Source organism: Lycium barbarum, chromosome 8, assembly GCF_019175385.1.
Source record: "Lycium barbarum isolate Lr01 chromosome 8, ASM1917538v2, whole genome shotgun sequence".
Lineage (NCBI taxonomy): Eukaryota > Viridiplantae > Streptophyta > Magnoliopsida > Solanales > Solanaceae > Lycium > Lycium barbarum.
Window position 1 is genome coordinate 111,384,459 of NC_083344.1, and position 15,593 is coordinate 111,400,051.

A 15,593-nucleotide genomic window follows, 5' to 3' on the forward strand; every position below is an offset into this window, starting at 1 on the left:
ATCATTAAGGGTCTATTTGGAAAGCCACTTGGTAATTGAAATGGTGTAATTACTAGGGTAGTAATTATACAGCCTAGTAATTACAAAGTATTATAATTATAACGATCGCTTTGTTTGTCATAATGTAATTACAGTATGATTACAAGCATGCTGTTTGATTGCACAAGTGTAATTACACAGTTAGTTTAATTTAAAAGTAAAATTTAATTATAAAAAAATTAAAATTAATATTTAAAAGATACGTGCCTTTATAAATGATATTATATTTGTTTTTAATAACATATTGTTTCTTGAAAATATATTAATTAATAATCATATGTTTGACACTACAACAACAACAACAACAACCCAGTGAAATCCCACAACGTGGGGTCTGGGGAGGGTAGAGTGTACGCAGACCTTACTCCTACCAAGGTAGGATGGCTGTTTCCGAGAGACCCTCGACTCAATAAAAACATAAAAACAGGTCAGATACGGCTAAGAGATTCAAAGCGATATGGAAATGAAGTAACGCAAGCGACACAGATAACATAGAATAATCAAAGCACAGGAAATAACAGATAATAGCATAATAGCATAAATTAGAGCACAAGAAATTATACTACGATAATATGTTTGACACTAATATTGTAAAAAATAATTGATATATATTTTTTCAAATCAATAATATTTTTATTTTAATTAATTATAAAACTTAAAAGCAGACTTTTTTGTGAACATCATGGATTGGATGTTTGACAAGAAAAATGATATTTATAAATATAATGTCATAACATTATTCAAATGTTTGACAAAAAAAAAACTATCAACTGTAAGTGAAAAATAAACAGTATGCAATGTGAAATAATAAGTCAATAATACTATAGCAAATAAATAAAAAATATAAGCTAAATTCAAAATCCAAAAGAAAAAGTTTTAACATAATACTCTTATGTCAAATTCTAACGTTACGTAAGTAAGTTCCAACGTAACTTAAGTAAATATAATTAAAAAGAAAAGGAAAATATAAGTCTATAACCTCATTCACAACGAAGTTTTACTTTAATAATGTCACTCATTATATGTCAAGTTTCTTAATGACTCATTTTTTCTAATATTAAGAGATGTAGTTTCAAAAACTAGAATAATAACACGGTTATGCTAAATGAATAAAATTAAAAAATTAAAAAAATATGAGCAATTACATGGAACCACAAGAAGTAAAGGTTGAGAATGAGAAGAAATGAAATGAAAGATATCTAATACAAAATAAAAATATATTTTAGAAAATAAAAATAAAAAAGAAATAAAAATAATAGAAATAAAAAAAGAAATTAAAATAAAACAAAAAAGTAACCCTGTAATTACACCTTATTAGTTACACCCAATTCCCACCTAGTTATGTAATTACTTGGTCAAACAAATAGGTTAAACTGTGTAATTACACTCAATTTCAATTATCTGGGTGGCTTTCCAAACAGACCCTAAAGTGTACCTATTAAACATAAATAATGTTGGGCACAATATATATTGCACACTAGTGTTTGAAAGCGTGAAAAGCCCAAATAAAAATATTCTTTTTATTCATTCTCACAAAAAAAAATTGTGTCTTCTTTCTTCTTTCATCTCTCCTACCACTAATACCACCTTCTCCACAACCATGATCACCAGTCACCACTATTGTACCCTTCCCCTTTCCCTTCTCCTTCTCTTCATCAATTGAATCTCGGAGAATTATAGCGGCCAACAAAAATCACAATTTGCATTTTCAAGTTCAATTGCATTTGTTTCTTTTGTTATCCGAAACGCCTCAATCATGAAATACTATACAAGTTAATCTAATTTAATAGCAAAAGCTATCAATATCTTCAGTATAAAATACTTTTTATAATAGATAATCAATGTATAGCATCTGACCTAATAACCGTTGATCTGGATATAGGTCGAATACTAGAATATAAAGACGCACTGGACTAAAGACATATAGTTAGTATAAGTATCTAGATGATAGAGAGAACACAAATGAAAATTGGCACAAAATAGCTAGTTTTAAGAGTATTGATTAAGTCTTAGCCAACATTTGCAAATTATTTAAAGTTTAGCTACAATTTAAAAAGTAGGAAGAGATTTGTTTTTCTTTAAAACTTCACTTGTGTCTTAAAGTTCAGTTTTTTAAAACTTCATGACACTATATCCTTAAGTTCAGTTTTTTCAATATAAAACTCTAGGACATTGTGTCCTTAAGTTCAATTTTTTCAATTCAAAACTTCAGAGTACCATCTCCTTAAGCTTAGATTTTCACTTGAAAACTTCAAGACACTATGTTCTTAAGTTTAGTTTTTTCAGTTCAAACTTCATGTCATTTAACACTATCCTAAAGTTCAGTTTTAGTATCCTAAAGCTTATTTTTCTAGTTCAGCATGAATGTTAACTTTTATCGTCTGTTAATGTTATACTAACATCACAACGTAAAGAAAAACTTATTTTAAGTACTATAAAGAAGTAAATACTGGAGATTGAATTGAAAAAATTAAATTTTAGGACTGTCCTAAAATCTTTTTTTTTTTTTTTTTTTTGCGTGGATTGCCCTTCATTTGGGGTGGTCTTTAATTTTTGTCCTTCAAATTGGTGGTTTTTAAGTTTTGCCCCTCAAATTGGCGGTCTTTAACTTTTACCCTCTGCAAATTCTGTCAATTTTGCCTTAAGGCAGAATTTTGTAAATCTAGCCATGCAAATTCTGCCTTAATTTGGGCCTTAAGGCCGAATTTGCATGGGCAGAATTCTGCCTTGCGAAATTATACTTTAAGGCAGAATTTGCAAAGGCAGAGGATAAAAATTAAATACCACTAATTTGAGGGCCAAAATTAACCACTAATTTGAGGGCCAAAAATTAAAGACCACCCTAGCGAGGGCCAATCCTGCAAATTGGCCTCCTAAAATTTCAACTATTCTTGATTAAACTGTCATGAAGTTAAACGTAATTGGAGTTATGTCCGAGATTGAAGCGTTGTCGGTGCATGCACTCGCTTTCTTATTTGTGTGAAGAAGAAGAAAAGAGATACATAACACGCAGAATAAGCAAGCAAGAAGAAGCGAAACGGGTTATAGCCTTTTTGGCCAAGCTTATTTTTCCCTCAAAAAGTACTTATTTTTTCAATAAGTGCTTATTTTAAAAAAAATGAGGTGTTTGGTCAAGCTTTTGGGAGAAAATAAGTACTTTTGGGGAGTAGCAGAAGCAGTTTTTCAGAAGCTAAAAAAATAGCTTTTGTCCAAAAGCACTTTTTTGAAAAGTACTTTTGAGAAAAATACACATAAAAGCACTTTTTAAAAGCTTGGTCAAACACTAATTGCTGCTCAAAAGTACTTTTTAAATTAATTGGCCAAACACAAACTGCTTTTAGCCATAGGTTCAAAAGTACTTTTTAAAATAAGCAGTTTTTAGAAGCTTGGCCAAAGTCTCTTTTTTAAGTATTGGCTAAAGTTTGAATAAATTGACAATACTTGCTAAGATTTAAACATCAACCCAAAAGGTGATTATTGATGCACCTCGCCCCGCAGAAAACCAGGGGTCATTCGCATAAATGCCTCTCTTCGAGGTTGGTCTTTTATTTTTGGCCCTCAAACCGCAAGTCTTTAATTTTTGTCCTTCAGTACTTTAAGTGGGCGAAAATACTTTCGAGATTCTGGGTTCGAACATCAGTAGAGTATAAAAAAAAAAGTTCGCAAGCAAGATTTCATAGCAAACTATGTCGATTCGGTCAAAATTTATGCCTTAAGGCATAGTTTCTATGTAAAGTATGCCTTGTCCTGCTTCATGGATATATCGTACTGGTTTGGGCCGCGACCTGTTCAATGTAAAATCCATCCGTCAAGAAATTATATACATCTATTTCATTTTCTTTAATAATATTAATGAATTTTAATTATAATCTTATTTTTCAAATTACTAATTCAAGTGGCTTTAGCAGCACTATTGATAGAGATTAGCGCCTGTTTGTATGGGCTTATAGTTTATGGCTTAAAAATAGGAAAATTTATTTTCCATAGCTATTTCTAAGACTTATTTATGAATAATAACTACCTTATTTTTTATTTAATTTTTGTAGCTTTATTTTTCCAAAATTACATATCATAACTGGTCCAATCACTTTTGAAATACATGTACCTCTCTATTCTCCATTACTACACATTTAAGATTTATCATCTTCTCCAAACCCTAAAAAAAAAAATCTCTCCTCTCTCCCTCCCTTTCTCTATCTCTGGCCTCTCTTCTCCTTCAGCCAAACTTCGTGAGGCAGCTGAGCGTTAAAGCTCGTAGAAACTGTAGCAACATCGTTGTTGCACAAGTTGTTGCTGCTTCATAGTCGAATAACAACCATGACTTTACTCCGGCGGCTGCTAAAGCCGTCGATGCCGCTGCCATTGCTCCTGTTGTTGATGATGATGAGGTGGCAGCGACGGTGGTGGAACGACGCCAAATCTGAAAATACACTCAGATCTGAAAAAGAGGGAGCAGTGGATTTCACCGGAGCCGCCACCACCACCATTATTACTACAATCTCCATCTCTAAACTCGAAAAAAAATTAAGGTTCTAGTTCTTCAGATCTGAACTCCATATGCTTCATGTATTAATGGTTTTTGGTGGTGGTTCAGTATGGTTTTTGGAGTGGAGGAGGACAGTGGTGGATCGAAGAAAGGCGGCGGAGGAAGGAGGAGGTTTTTTCCAGTTTGTTGTGGTGGTTCGGTAGGGTTTTTGAAGTGAAGCAGGATGGTGGATCGGAAGAAAGGCGGCGGAGGAAGGAGGAGGGTTTTTCCTGTTGTTGTGGTGGTTCGGTAGGGTTTGTGGTTGTGGTGTTTCAGTATATTTCACTATATTTCAATGTACTGTTTCAGTATATTCTATATATTTCAGTGTACTGTTTCAGTATATTTCGCTATATTTCAATGTATTTCTAATTTACGAAACAGTTTCTGATACATTTCATTGTATTCCATTGTATATACGCATGCTGCAATTTTATATTTCTTAAACAATCAACCATATTTCATTGTATTCCAGTGTATATTTTTCTGTATTTGGAAGTATTTCTAAAAGTTTGGAATAAAGTAATTTGGAGAGAGAAATGTGGGTTTTTATGGAACTTCAGTCGTTATGCGTGATACATGGTTGATTTAATTTGACTTTGTCACGACCTAAACCGATGAGCCGTGACGGGAGTCTGACCTCTAGCGACCAAACACCCCTAAACACTTCTCTGAAACATACTGAACATCAATGACCCATGAATGGAACAAACTAATCTCATAAAGAGGAAACATCCGAACTCTGTACAATCTGCATCTACATATAAACATAACATGCGGAAGAACAGTGCAAGCCAGCTAGGTTGCCATATATACTGTACACAAAAGAATATAAGCCGACAAGGCTACATCGCCTGACTACTGCATACAACTGTCTACAGACCTCTACTGGAATAAAGCTGTAGAAAGGACGGGACAGGGCCCTGTCGTACCCATCTATATACATCTCAAAAGAATGGCCTACCAAAATAGACTGCAACTCTGGATCGAATGGAGTGCACTGATCGCTGCTGGATAAGGGTCCTACTAAGCCGGACCACCTCCCTATCTACCTGTACCTACGGGCATGAACGCAGCCCCCCGAGCAACGGGGAGTCAGTACGGATAATGTATTGAATATGTAAGGCATAAAGACAACATGTATAACTATGTACAGAAATCATGAATAAGATCTGAACTCATAAGCTGAAATGACTATCTGCATAAATCTGTATGAACTAGTATCTGTCTGCATCTGGCTGAATCTGTATGTCGAGAAATATATATATATAACTAGTAGGTACACACCTCATCGTCACATCACAGGCCACACCTTTACCCCCTGTCAAGTGTGCTTTTCTCATGTATATACTCCAACATCATAGGCCACTCATGGACCACTCATAGGCTACACCTTCACCCCTTGTCAAGTGTGCCTTTCACATATAGAACGTAATATCATAGGTCACACCTTCACCCCCTATCAAGTGTGCCTTTCACTATACCCCCGAGAACTGAAAGTGAATGCATAATACAAGTAAGATTGAACAACAGGATTCTCAAATAATATAATGACAATTTGCCTCTTCATGGGCCTTACTACACTAGTACTACTAGGACAGGAAATCATAAGATCTGTATATGGGGAAAATACCATAGCCGGGGTACGGGAACATCAAAACAGTATTTCTCTTAGCTTATAAGAATAGAGTAATATGGAAACTCTCTTACTCGTTTATCGGTTCACATCATAGGATCATGCCAAAAAAAAGAAGGAATAACCTTAACATACCGTGACGTATATCAAATCGCCCAACTTCTACTTCTTGAACTTGTAAATCTACAATTAAGATAACATAAGCCTTAATTAGGCTACTTGATTTGCTTACTAATCATTCCCAAGCACGTATAAAGCTTAACGAATTATAGACGACCATCTCCTTTATAGGCTTACAATGATAACACCTATATATATCCAACTACACGTAAATCCATCCCTAATCATTTCTTCAAAATAGTCTCATGTCACTACCTTGCCCTTCATCAATCTATCACTTCCACAAATACCCTTTCTTTACCTAAAATCACTAAAGCTCTTGATAGCAACTCAAATACGAGGGTAGAAATCATTTACATACCTTGAGGGGTCAAGAATCCCAAGAATCACCTTAACTTCAACTCCCTAAGCTTCCCATTCTTAGAGAAACCCTAGAAACAACCTTCTTCTTCACAAGTTCGGGTTTACGGGATTCGGGTCTTGTCAAATCTTCACTACTATGCCATAAATGTTGGGAGAGCAAAATATTAGGGTTTTCTGATCTGGGAAAGAGAGAAATAAGACATAAAGTCGTGGACCATGTATTTATACTCGAAAAATTAATTGCTTCAGTGGTCCGGTTCGACGAGCGGGTCGACGTGCTCGTCGACCTGCGCCTGCAGAATGCAGGGCTGCGGAACCCTATCGACGCCGCATAACGTCGGATCGTCGACAGGTTCGACGACCCGTCGATCTTGACTAGTGTCTGCAGACTTTTCTAATTCGGTTCAGGTCGCGTCGATTCGATTCGTTCAACTTCAAATCCTATAAATCACCAGGAATACCTGTTGGTACCATTGCACATGGGGTAGGACACTTCCTATCTCCGAAACTCGGGCTCGGGTCTCAATTCCCAAGGCATACCCGACTAGGAAATCATAAGTTCTACCACTACGAAGACGAGGGGTGTAACATTTACCATTTAAAATGAAAGAAGAGAATATGTTCCATAAATACAGCCTATTTTTACTCTGCCAAATTTTGTATTTTCGTGTATTTCAAAAACGCAAAATACAACCGAATACAACAAAAACCAGCAAAAAACTTTTGAATGGAGTGATTTTGATGGAGAGACGTTAGCTGTAATGGAACCTAATGAGGTTTGCGTGAATCATGGAACCATTAATACAAACTACCATATAATTTGAAAAATATTTTTATTGCCATAAATATAGCCTTTTTTTTATTCAACAACCACGCTGTATTTCGCTATATTTCACTGTATTTCAAAAACGCGAGATACACCTGAAATACAGCCAAAAGCAACTACGAATTGTAAATCTTCAACTCATAGCTATAACTTGTTAGAAGCTGTTAAAAGATAGTTATTTGTGTAAGTTTTACTTAAAAATACTTAACTTATGACTTTTGGCTTATTTTTATTATTTTGGCTTAAAAACAAGTGATTCAAAACACTTTTTTTTTTTAATCTTATACAAACACTACAAAAATGCTTATAAACTATTTTAGCTTAAAAACACCTAAAATACGCTCATCCAAACATGCTCTAATCCTTTTCCTTGGATGCGTTGTCATTTTCCTTTTTACATTCTAGTTTCGTTAGTGGAAGCATGCCAAGGTAAAGTTGACTATTTGTTTAGCCTTTTTCCGGATCTTCTGAAGCGCCCCCCCCCCCACCCCCAAAAAAAATAACCATTTCACTCTCACTTCGTTAGAGCTTATTGATAACTTATAAGTATCTATTTTAAGATGACTTAATAGTGTATAAATTATTTTATGATATCAGTGTATAAAAATTAAATTCTTAAATAAATATAAATTTGAGAAAAAAGGAATAAAAAATTAGCATATTACATGTCCTTTTTTTCTTAAATTTGGTACACTTTCTTATATAATTTAATCTAAATCAATATTACAAAGATTATATTAGAAACAGTAAAAAATGGTTACCTTAACAAGTAGGACTGCAAATGTCAAAATTTCCATTGATTTACTCTTATGTACTTACGTTCTTATTCCTCGTTAAATTTAATATATAAAGAAATTATCCCATAATTAATACAGACATAATTGGAAATAAAATATTGCAACCAAATACTCTTCTCAAATCTCCATCATTAGAAAATTTAGTACCGATATTATTCTCAGTGACAACAAAGTACTGTATAAACAAACATATCATTTTTGTACTATTCACAGCTCACACTACATATTGATGTACTTACAACTGTATAAAGGTGTACTAAGATTTTATTTTATTACTATTAAAATCTACAAGGACTATATATATATATTCTTTCACACATTTCATCACATCGCCCACTGTTCCATCCTTTTTTTTTTTTTTCGTCTATTGGCATTCACTTTATTACTGGTACTCCTCTCTCTCAAGTCTCACCCCACCAAAAAAAATAAAAAAAATCAAGATCATCTCTGCAACTACAAATTCTCCATTTTTTTTTTTTTGAATAATGCTGAGTTGGGTTTGAAGTTTTCACTGTAATTTCTCCATATTTTAGACCCATTTTGCTTTATTGGGTCATACACAATATCTAATAATAGCTTATGGTGTCTGAGCTTCTACTGTATTTCGATATTGAAGGCTGATAAGCTCAAGTTTCTGTTCTTAGTTAGTGGGCTAAAATTCTGGTAATTTTTCTTATCATTTAAATAAAAACTTTCCATTTTTTCCCCTTTTCTTATGTCCACATAAACAAGAATGGCACTACATTGCACTACTTTTCCTAAATTGCCCATGTCTTATATAGAATGTGACTATGTGACCAAATAAAATCATCAAGATTGCATTTTGTGAGCAAATATAAAATCATCAAGATTGCATTTTTAGTTTTTGGGTTAGGAATTATATTTATATACAGAAATTATCCCATAATTAATACAGACATTTAATTATAAATAAATTTTAACCAAAAAAAAAAAAGGAAATAAAATATTGCAACAAGATACTCTTTATCAATCATTACAAAATTTAGTGCGGAGATTATTCTTAATCGCAAAAAAAGTATAAACAAACATACTTATCATTTTTATAGAATTCACAGCTCACACTGCATTTTGATATACTTACAACTGTATAAGGTGTACGAAGATTTTATTTTATTAGTACTATTCAAATAATCAAATCTACAAGGACTAGTACTATATAACATTCTTGGACACATTGTTCATTACACGGCCCACTGCTACATCGCCTTTTTTTTTTTTTTTTTTTGTCTATGGGCATTCACTTTACTCTCCCTCTCTCTCACACACACACACAAAAAAAAAAAAAAACCCCTATAAGCTCATCTCTGCAACTACAAATTCTCCATTTTTTTTAAACAATGCTGAGTTGGGTTTGAAGTTTTTACTGTATTTCTCCATATTTTAAACCCCTTTTGCTTAATTGGATCATATATCTAGGTTTGCTGGCTTATGGTGTTTTGAGCTTAAATTCTGGTAATTTTTCTTTTCATTTAAATAAAAAGTTTGCATTTTGTTTCCTTTTTCTTATGTCCACATAAACAAGAATGGCACTACGTTGTTCTATTTTCCTAAAATGCCCATGTCTTATATAGAGTGTGATTATGTGAGCAAATAAAATCATCAAGATTGTATTTTTAATTTTTGGGGTTTGGTAATTAGTTAGCAAATTGATGAATAATTTGGGTTTCAGGGGAATCAAGCTAATGATTTCACTCCAGTCTCCCTTTTGAGCAAGAATTTATCAAAAAGTGTTTGGGTTATTGACTTTTCAACGGCTTAAAGTACCAAGTTTACTTGCATACTACTTTTGATACTGTTACCGTTATATTTGTTTTGCAGTATCAGATTCTCCAACGAAATCTATGAATTTAAAAGTACCTAAAGCGTGAACTTGAAGTCTCTTTGTGATATTAAAGTAGTTGTAGCACAGTTTCCTTAAATTGCTCATTTTGGATCTGAGAACCATCACTAGATAAGTACTAACATTTTGGGTTGCGAATTCCTCCTATAGGCACATTTGCCTGAACCTTGGTGGACAGGTTTACCTGATACCTGAGCTTGTAGGATTTAGCTGGTTGCCTAGCTGATTAGTCTGGCGCTAGCAAGCTAACACGGATGACACGGTTCTCAAGACACAACAACAACATACCCAGTGTAATCTCACATGTGTGGTCTGGGGAGGGTAGAGTGTATGCAGACCTTACCCCTACTTTGTAGAGATAGAGAGCCTGTTCCCGATAGACTTTGAGCTTAAGTAAAGCATTTCAGGGGGAAAAAAGGTGTATTTGGGGGTTGACATTGTTGTGAGCTAGTGAAATTGTGAAGCATGACGGGGCTTATTGGAAGTCTCTCGATGCTTCGCTTTCTGATGTGGTTGTTTTGGTTGCCACATTCCGAAAGTTCCCAGTTAACTGACTTTTCTATGGGGGCTGCACGGGCACTAGACACACTCCTCCAAGATTATGCTTATCTTGCATTTGATCGTCCGAGGATTAGAACAGGTGTTATCTATGATGGAAAAGTCTCATCGAATTTGACAGGGATTAAGGTATCTGCGTTGAGGCTTAGGAGCGGTAGCTTAAGGAGACGAGGAGTTAAAATGTATAAAGAGTTCCAACTACCCATTGGTGTCGTCGAGCAGCCTTATGTTGAGAGGCTTGTACTGGTCTACCAAAATTTGGGCAACTGGTCTGCAAGATATTACAACTTACCCGGCTACATCTACTTGGCTCCCGTATTAGGTCTTCTTGCTTACGATGCATCAAATCTGTCAGCTACTAATTTGCCCGAGCTGGATATTAAAGTTTCTGGTCAGCCTATTTCAATAAGTTTTTCTGATGTCAAGCCATTGCCTGTTGGATCATCTGCAAAATGTGTTTCAATTGATTTACAAGGTTCTCTGAATTTCAGCAAAGTTTTGTCGGATAACACGTGTACAACATTTCAACATGGGCATTTCTCTATCGTGACCGAGTCAATTGCTCCTTCACCTGCTCCAGTGTCTCCAGCATCTGTAATTCATCATAAGGGAAAGAAGAACAAGTCGAAAGTCTGGATAATTGTTGGTTCGGTAGCAGGAGGACTAGTGTTGATGTTTCTTTTAGGTCTTCTGATAGCGTGTGCGAGCAAGTACAAGCGTAGAAAGAAAATGCAAGAAATGGAGAGGGCTGCAGAGGTTGGAGAAGCATTACAAATGACTAACGTTGGGAGCACAAAAGCACCTGCTGCTACTGTTACGCGAACGCAACCTACACTAGAAACCGAGTACAGGCCATAACTGATCCCTCTGCACAAATTCATGTTTCTTTTGTTGCTGTTAGATATTCTTCCAACCACACACCCTTTTTCTTGGTGTTGCTTTATTCAATTCTTTAGTAGGCTTATGATAGCAGTGTGAGTGGTAACATGGTTATTGTGCACATAATAATCTCTAAGCTTTCACATTTGTAATGATCTGTTATGTTGTGCATTTATTCTTTTAGCATATGGTAGAGTTCATTGTGATGAAAGTTTGTAAGATTCATTGACAATAAGTAAAATATTTTGATGGTATTTTTCTTGTTTATTATATGAATTCTTTCAGACAGACCAAATATACTCTAATCTTTAATATCTGATACAAGATGGTAGTTATGCAGTGAATGTCATTTTCTTTTTGTTTGCTTCAAGCTGTCCATGCTCAAAATGCCACATCTGAAAGAAAATAAAACAGTTGGTTGAAGCTGTCTTCTTTTTTCCTTCAGGTTAAAAAGTTCATGTAGAATTATTCAGCACCAAACACTTACGGGTAAAGGCAAAGGAATCCAACTCTTCTAAACTTTTTTTGATAAAGATTGGGGAAGTGTTTTAATGTAGACAGCTGGACATTTTGTAGTTTAATTTTCTCTTTGATGATTATTGCAGGTAATCTGGATTTTTCATGCGCTCCACATGATGGAGCCCAAACATTGCTAACATGGATACAAAGCACTAATAAGTAATAACAATAAAATATCAGCAACTGAAAGTTTATAATGGAAAGGGACCAAGTTTTGCTTTATGTCTTGTTTAACTAGTAGTAGGTACTAAAATAAAATTCAAGGTTGGCAATGATGCAAGTTCATGACACATATTGTTCGCTTTGACCCTAAGCTTGTACAAATTTGTCTTTCGGGCTACACCAGATCGAACAACAAAAATACGAGTACCATGTGAACTTGAGCTACACCTCGTAAAACTCATTACTTTCTCTTTCTTATTTCAATGTGGGATTCATCTAAAGTGTCATGTGCATTTCATCTTCAGAAGCTTGTCAATCTAAAAATCTGTCAGTCCTGCTTGACTCGCCTTCATCAACTTGCTCTCTACCGGGGCGTCACACCTTTGAATAATGAAGTGGGAGTAAACCTTGGATATTAGAGATCAAAATCCAGCACAGATAAAGCACAATGGGTGCAGAGTTAATCAAAACTTGTAAGGTAACATACGCCAAGTGAAATAGTCAAGATGCACTCAAACAGGTAAATCAAAATAAAAACTAAAGAGCTGATAATGTGTTTGGGAAACAAAACAAATGAGTTGCTGTATATGTTTATTGACAACTTTCAATGAAACCGCCAAGGAGAAAGATGGAATAGACCGATAAGAGGTGGAAGCCATGAGCCACCCATTATTTATCATAATTGGCTGAATGCTAATGAATGAAAATATATGTATATAGTGTGGACTGTGGACACTACTTTGTATATCTGTATTGCACTGTATGTACATACAGAGACAAACTTCATTCAGTCAAGGCTGTGGGCATACTACAACTGTACTGCTGCAGAGGTTCAGAGTTCAGACTAGTATATAATGAAATGGTAATCAATTCAACCATGGAACCTAGCCTTTAATGAAATGGTAATCAATTCAACCATGGAATTGACTTGGTAGCTATGGTCAAAAACTCCACATTTCAACTGAGAAACAAGTGTCCCTTCAAAAAAAAAAAAAAAAAAAAAAAAAAAATCTAAAACAAGTGTCGAAATAGTAACTCCTATGCAAAAATAAACAATTTGACTAAACTACTCTTAATTAAATAAGTATTAAGATTTAATCACATAACATTTAACAGGAACAAATCTGGAAAGATAAGGTTAATTCTTTCTTGATTTGAACACTCTTTTTGACTCAAGAAAAAAAGACTAAATTGACACTTTTTTTATCCAGAGGGATTAAGTATTTGCAACTCTATCTCTTCTTAATAGTGCTCAATTTTCAGTAAACATCTAATAATTAGGGATAACTTAGTAAATTACACCTTATATTTATTATTTTGAACCCTTCTATATTTTTTTTCAACGGACGTAAAATGAACTAAAGAGACACTTATTTTAAAACTGAGAGAGTAGTAAAGAAACGAAAATTCCAACACATAAATTTCTCGTCCAACGACCCAATTTGTCTCCAAAAACCGACATTAATTTTCAAGTGGTCCCTCGTGAGGACCGGCAGTGGCTAGTAAAACCCCTGGTCTCCCTATTAATAAATATTTTTCTAGTATAATGTATTTTTGCTATCAGCCAAGTAAAATCAGAGTATACCTTGTGTAAACTTGCCGTATTAACCTCTGGACTTGAAATTAATGCCTATATAATTAGTATTGACCATAATTCATACGAGTATTTTGTAGTCTTAGTAAAAGGGGAGGATTAAGGATTTACTCAATGTGATAAGTTTGAAAAATTCTACTTAGATGCTATGGGAGTCGCTTAGTTGGTGTCTTGGTGAGTGGAAAAATATTTCACCGAATAAAATATTTATTAGAAAGTGATAACAATTTTAACAAATTGAATAGTATGTGGATGATTTTTTTAAAAACTAAGATAATATACTGTTAAGTGTTGGTTGGAGTAGTTATAATATTAACATTAAGAGTTGAAATAATCGTGAAGGGAGATGACTTTAGTCTATGGGCGAGGCACTTTTAATTAAATTATTTTATATCTTGAAAAATATTTATTCTTACACCAGAGGGCAAACCACTATCTCATAGACCACATAGAAAACAATTAAGCAAATAAAGGTGTATTCAGGATTTTAACATAATAAGTGCAATACACTCCTAATTTGTGAGGGTTGATGGATGAACTTTTAAGATTATATTCAACTATACTAGTTGCAGGAGGTCCGTGCTAAGCTCGGGCCCAAACTCATGATATAAGAGTAGTAACTTTAATTAAGGAAGTGTAATTTTTGTCATATTTTTTGTTATAATTAATTTAATGTAGTGACATGTTAATTTTGTCTTGTTTATAAGTCTTAATAATTATTAAAATTTCTTAGTTACATAATTTTTATCTTTAAAGTTGTGACGAAATGGTAAGTGCTCCTTTATTCTTAACAAGAGGCCTAGGATTCGAGCCCTTGGTATAGAGTCGTTTTGGTAGGGAGTGTTTTACCATCAAAGAAAAGACCTTTCGACGTGAATCTGAATTAATCGGGCTTCAAAGCATATATCGGACGCCGGATGAGAAATTAAAAAATAATTTAAAGATTTTTTTAGGAAGCAAGTTTGGTATGCAATTAGCAAACACCAAATTGAAGACACAAGTGATTCGATATTTAATCAACTAACATTATTTTGTAGAAAAACAAAGTTAACTTGGCGAAGCTCATAAATTTAAAAATATGTTGGCATTTTATGATTTTATGAGCATATAATTCTTTCATTGTACATAGAAGTAAACTCTTTTGGTATTTATAACTTGCTCTATTCCTTTTTATTTCATTTTAAGGAATTTTTATTTATTCCAAAGTACTTAATTTTTTTTTCAAAGGTGTTAATTAATATTTTCTTTCTAAAGTTACCCTTGCTAATAGATGATTTAAAAAACCTCCTAATAAAGTACTTTCTATGAGTAAATTTGAAAAGAGCTAAAGGTTAATATAGTCATAACATTCTTAACTCATACTCCGTATTTTAACTAACTTTCTTATTATGTGCAAACAACTAAAAAATCAAATAATACACAATGGGGACGTGAGGTGGGGTGGGGCGGCGGTGGAGGGGTTGGTGTACTTTTTCACTCAAAATTTCACGTGGCAACAATTTATGCTAGTTAAATATGATGATCTAACCAAAAATTTAGACGAAATAAAAATAAGATAAAAACCTAAATTCATTAATCATTAAAATGAATCTCAAGAAATAATTTAGTTCTTCGAATATATTTTATGATTAAAAAGATTACTTGATTGGTTAATCAAATTAGAGGTTTTTAAGATAATTTAATTATTGACTTATAACGGCTTCATTTTCAATTC

The 15,593-nt window shown here is 33.8% G+C and overlaps 1 protein-coding gene across 3 annotated transcripts; it reads left to right on the forward strand.

Moving 5' to 3' along the window:
• The first annotated feature begins 8,662 nt into the window (after nt 1–8,662).
• On the forward strand, nt 8,663–11,858 carry LOC132606711 (uncharacterized). 3 transcript variants are annotated; one of them, XM_060320324.1, is made up of 2 exons: nt 8,663–8,969; nt 10,318–11,858. In XM_060320324.1, exon 2 carries the CDS (start codon nt 10,633–10,635, stop codon nt 11,581–11,583), a length of 951 nt encoding a protein of 316 aa, XP_060176307.1. In that variant the 5' UTR covers nt 8,663–8,969; nt 10,318–10,632; the 3' UTR covers nt 11,584–11,858. The 3 variants fall into 3 exon arrangements, with proteins under 3 accessions (XP_060176307.1, XP_060176306.1, XP_060176305.1); XM_060320323.1 differs by lacking the exon at nt 8,663–8,969 and adding an exon at nt 9,525–9,779 and having other exon boundaries at nt 10,146–11,858; XM_060320322.1 differs by lacking the exon at nt 8,663–8,969 and adding an exon at nt 9,525–9,779.
• Nucleotides 11,859–15,593: the final 3,735 nt, after the last annotated feature.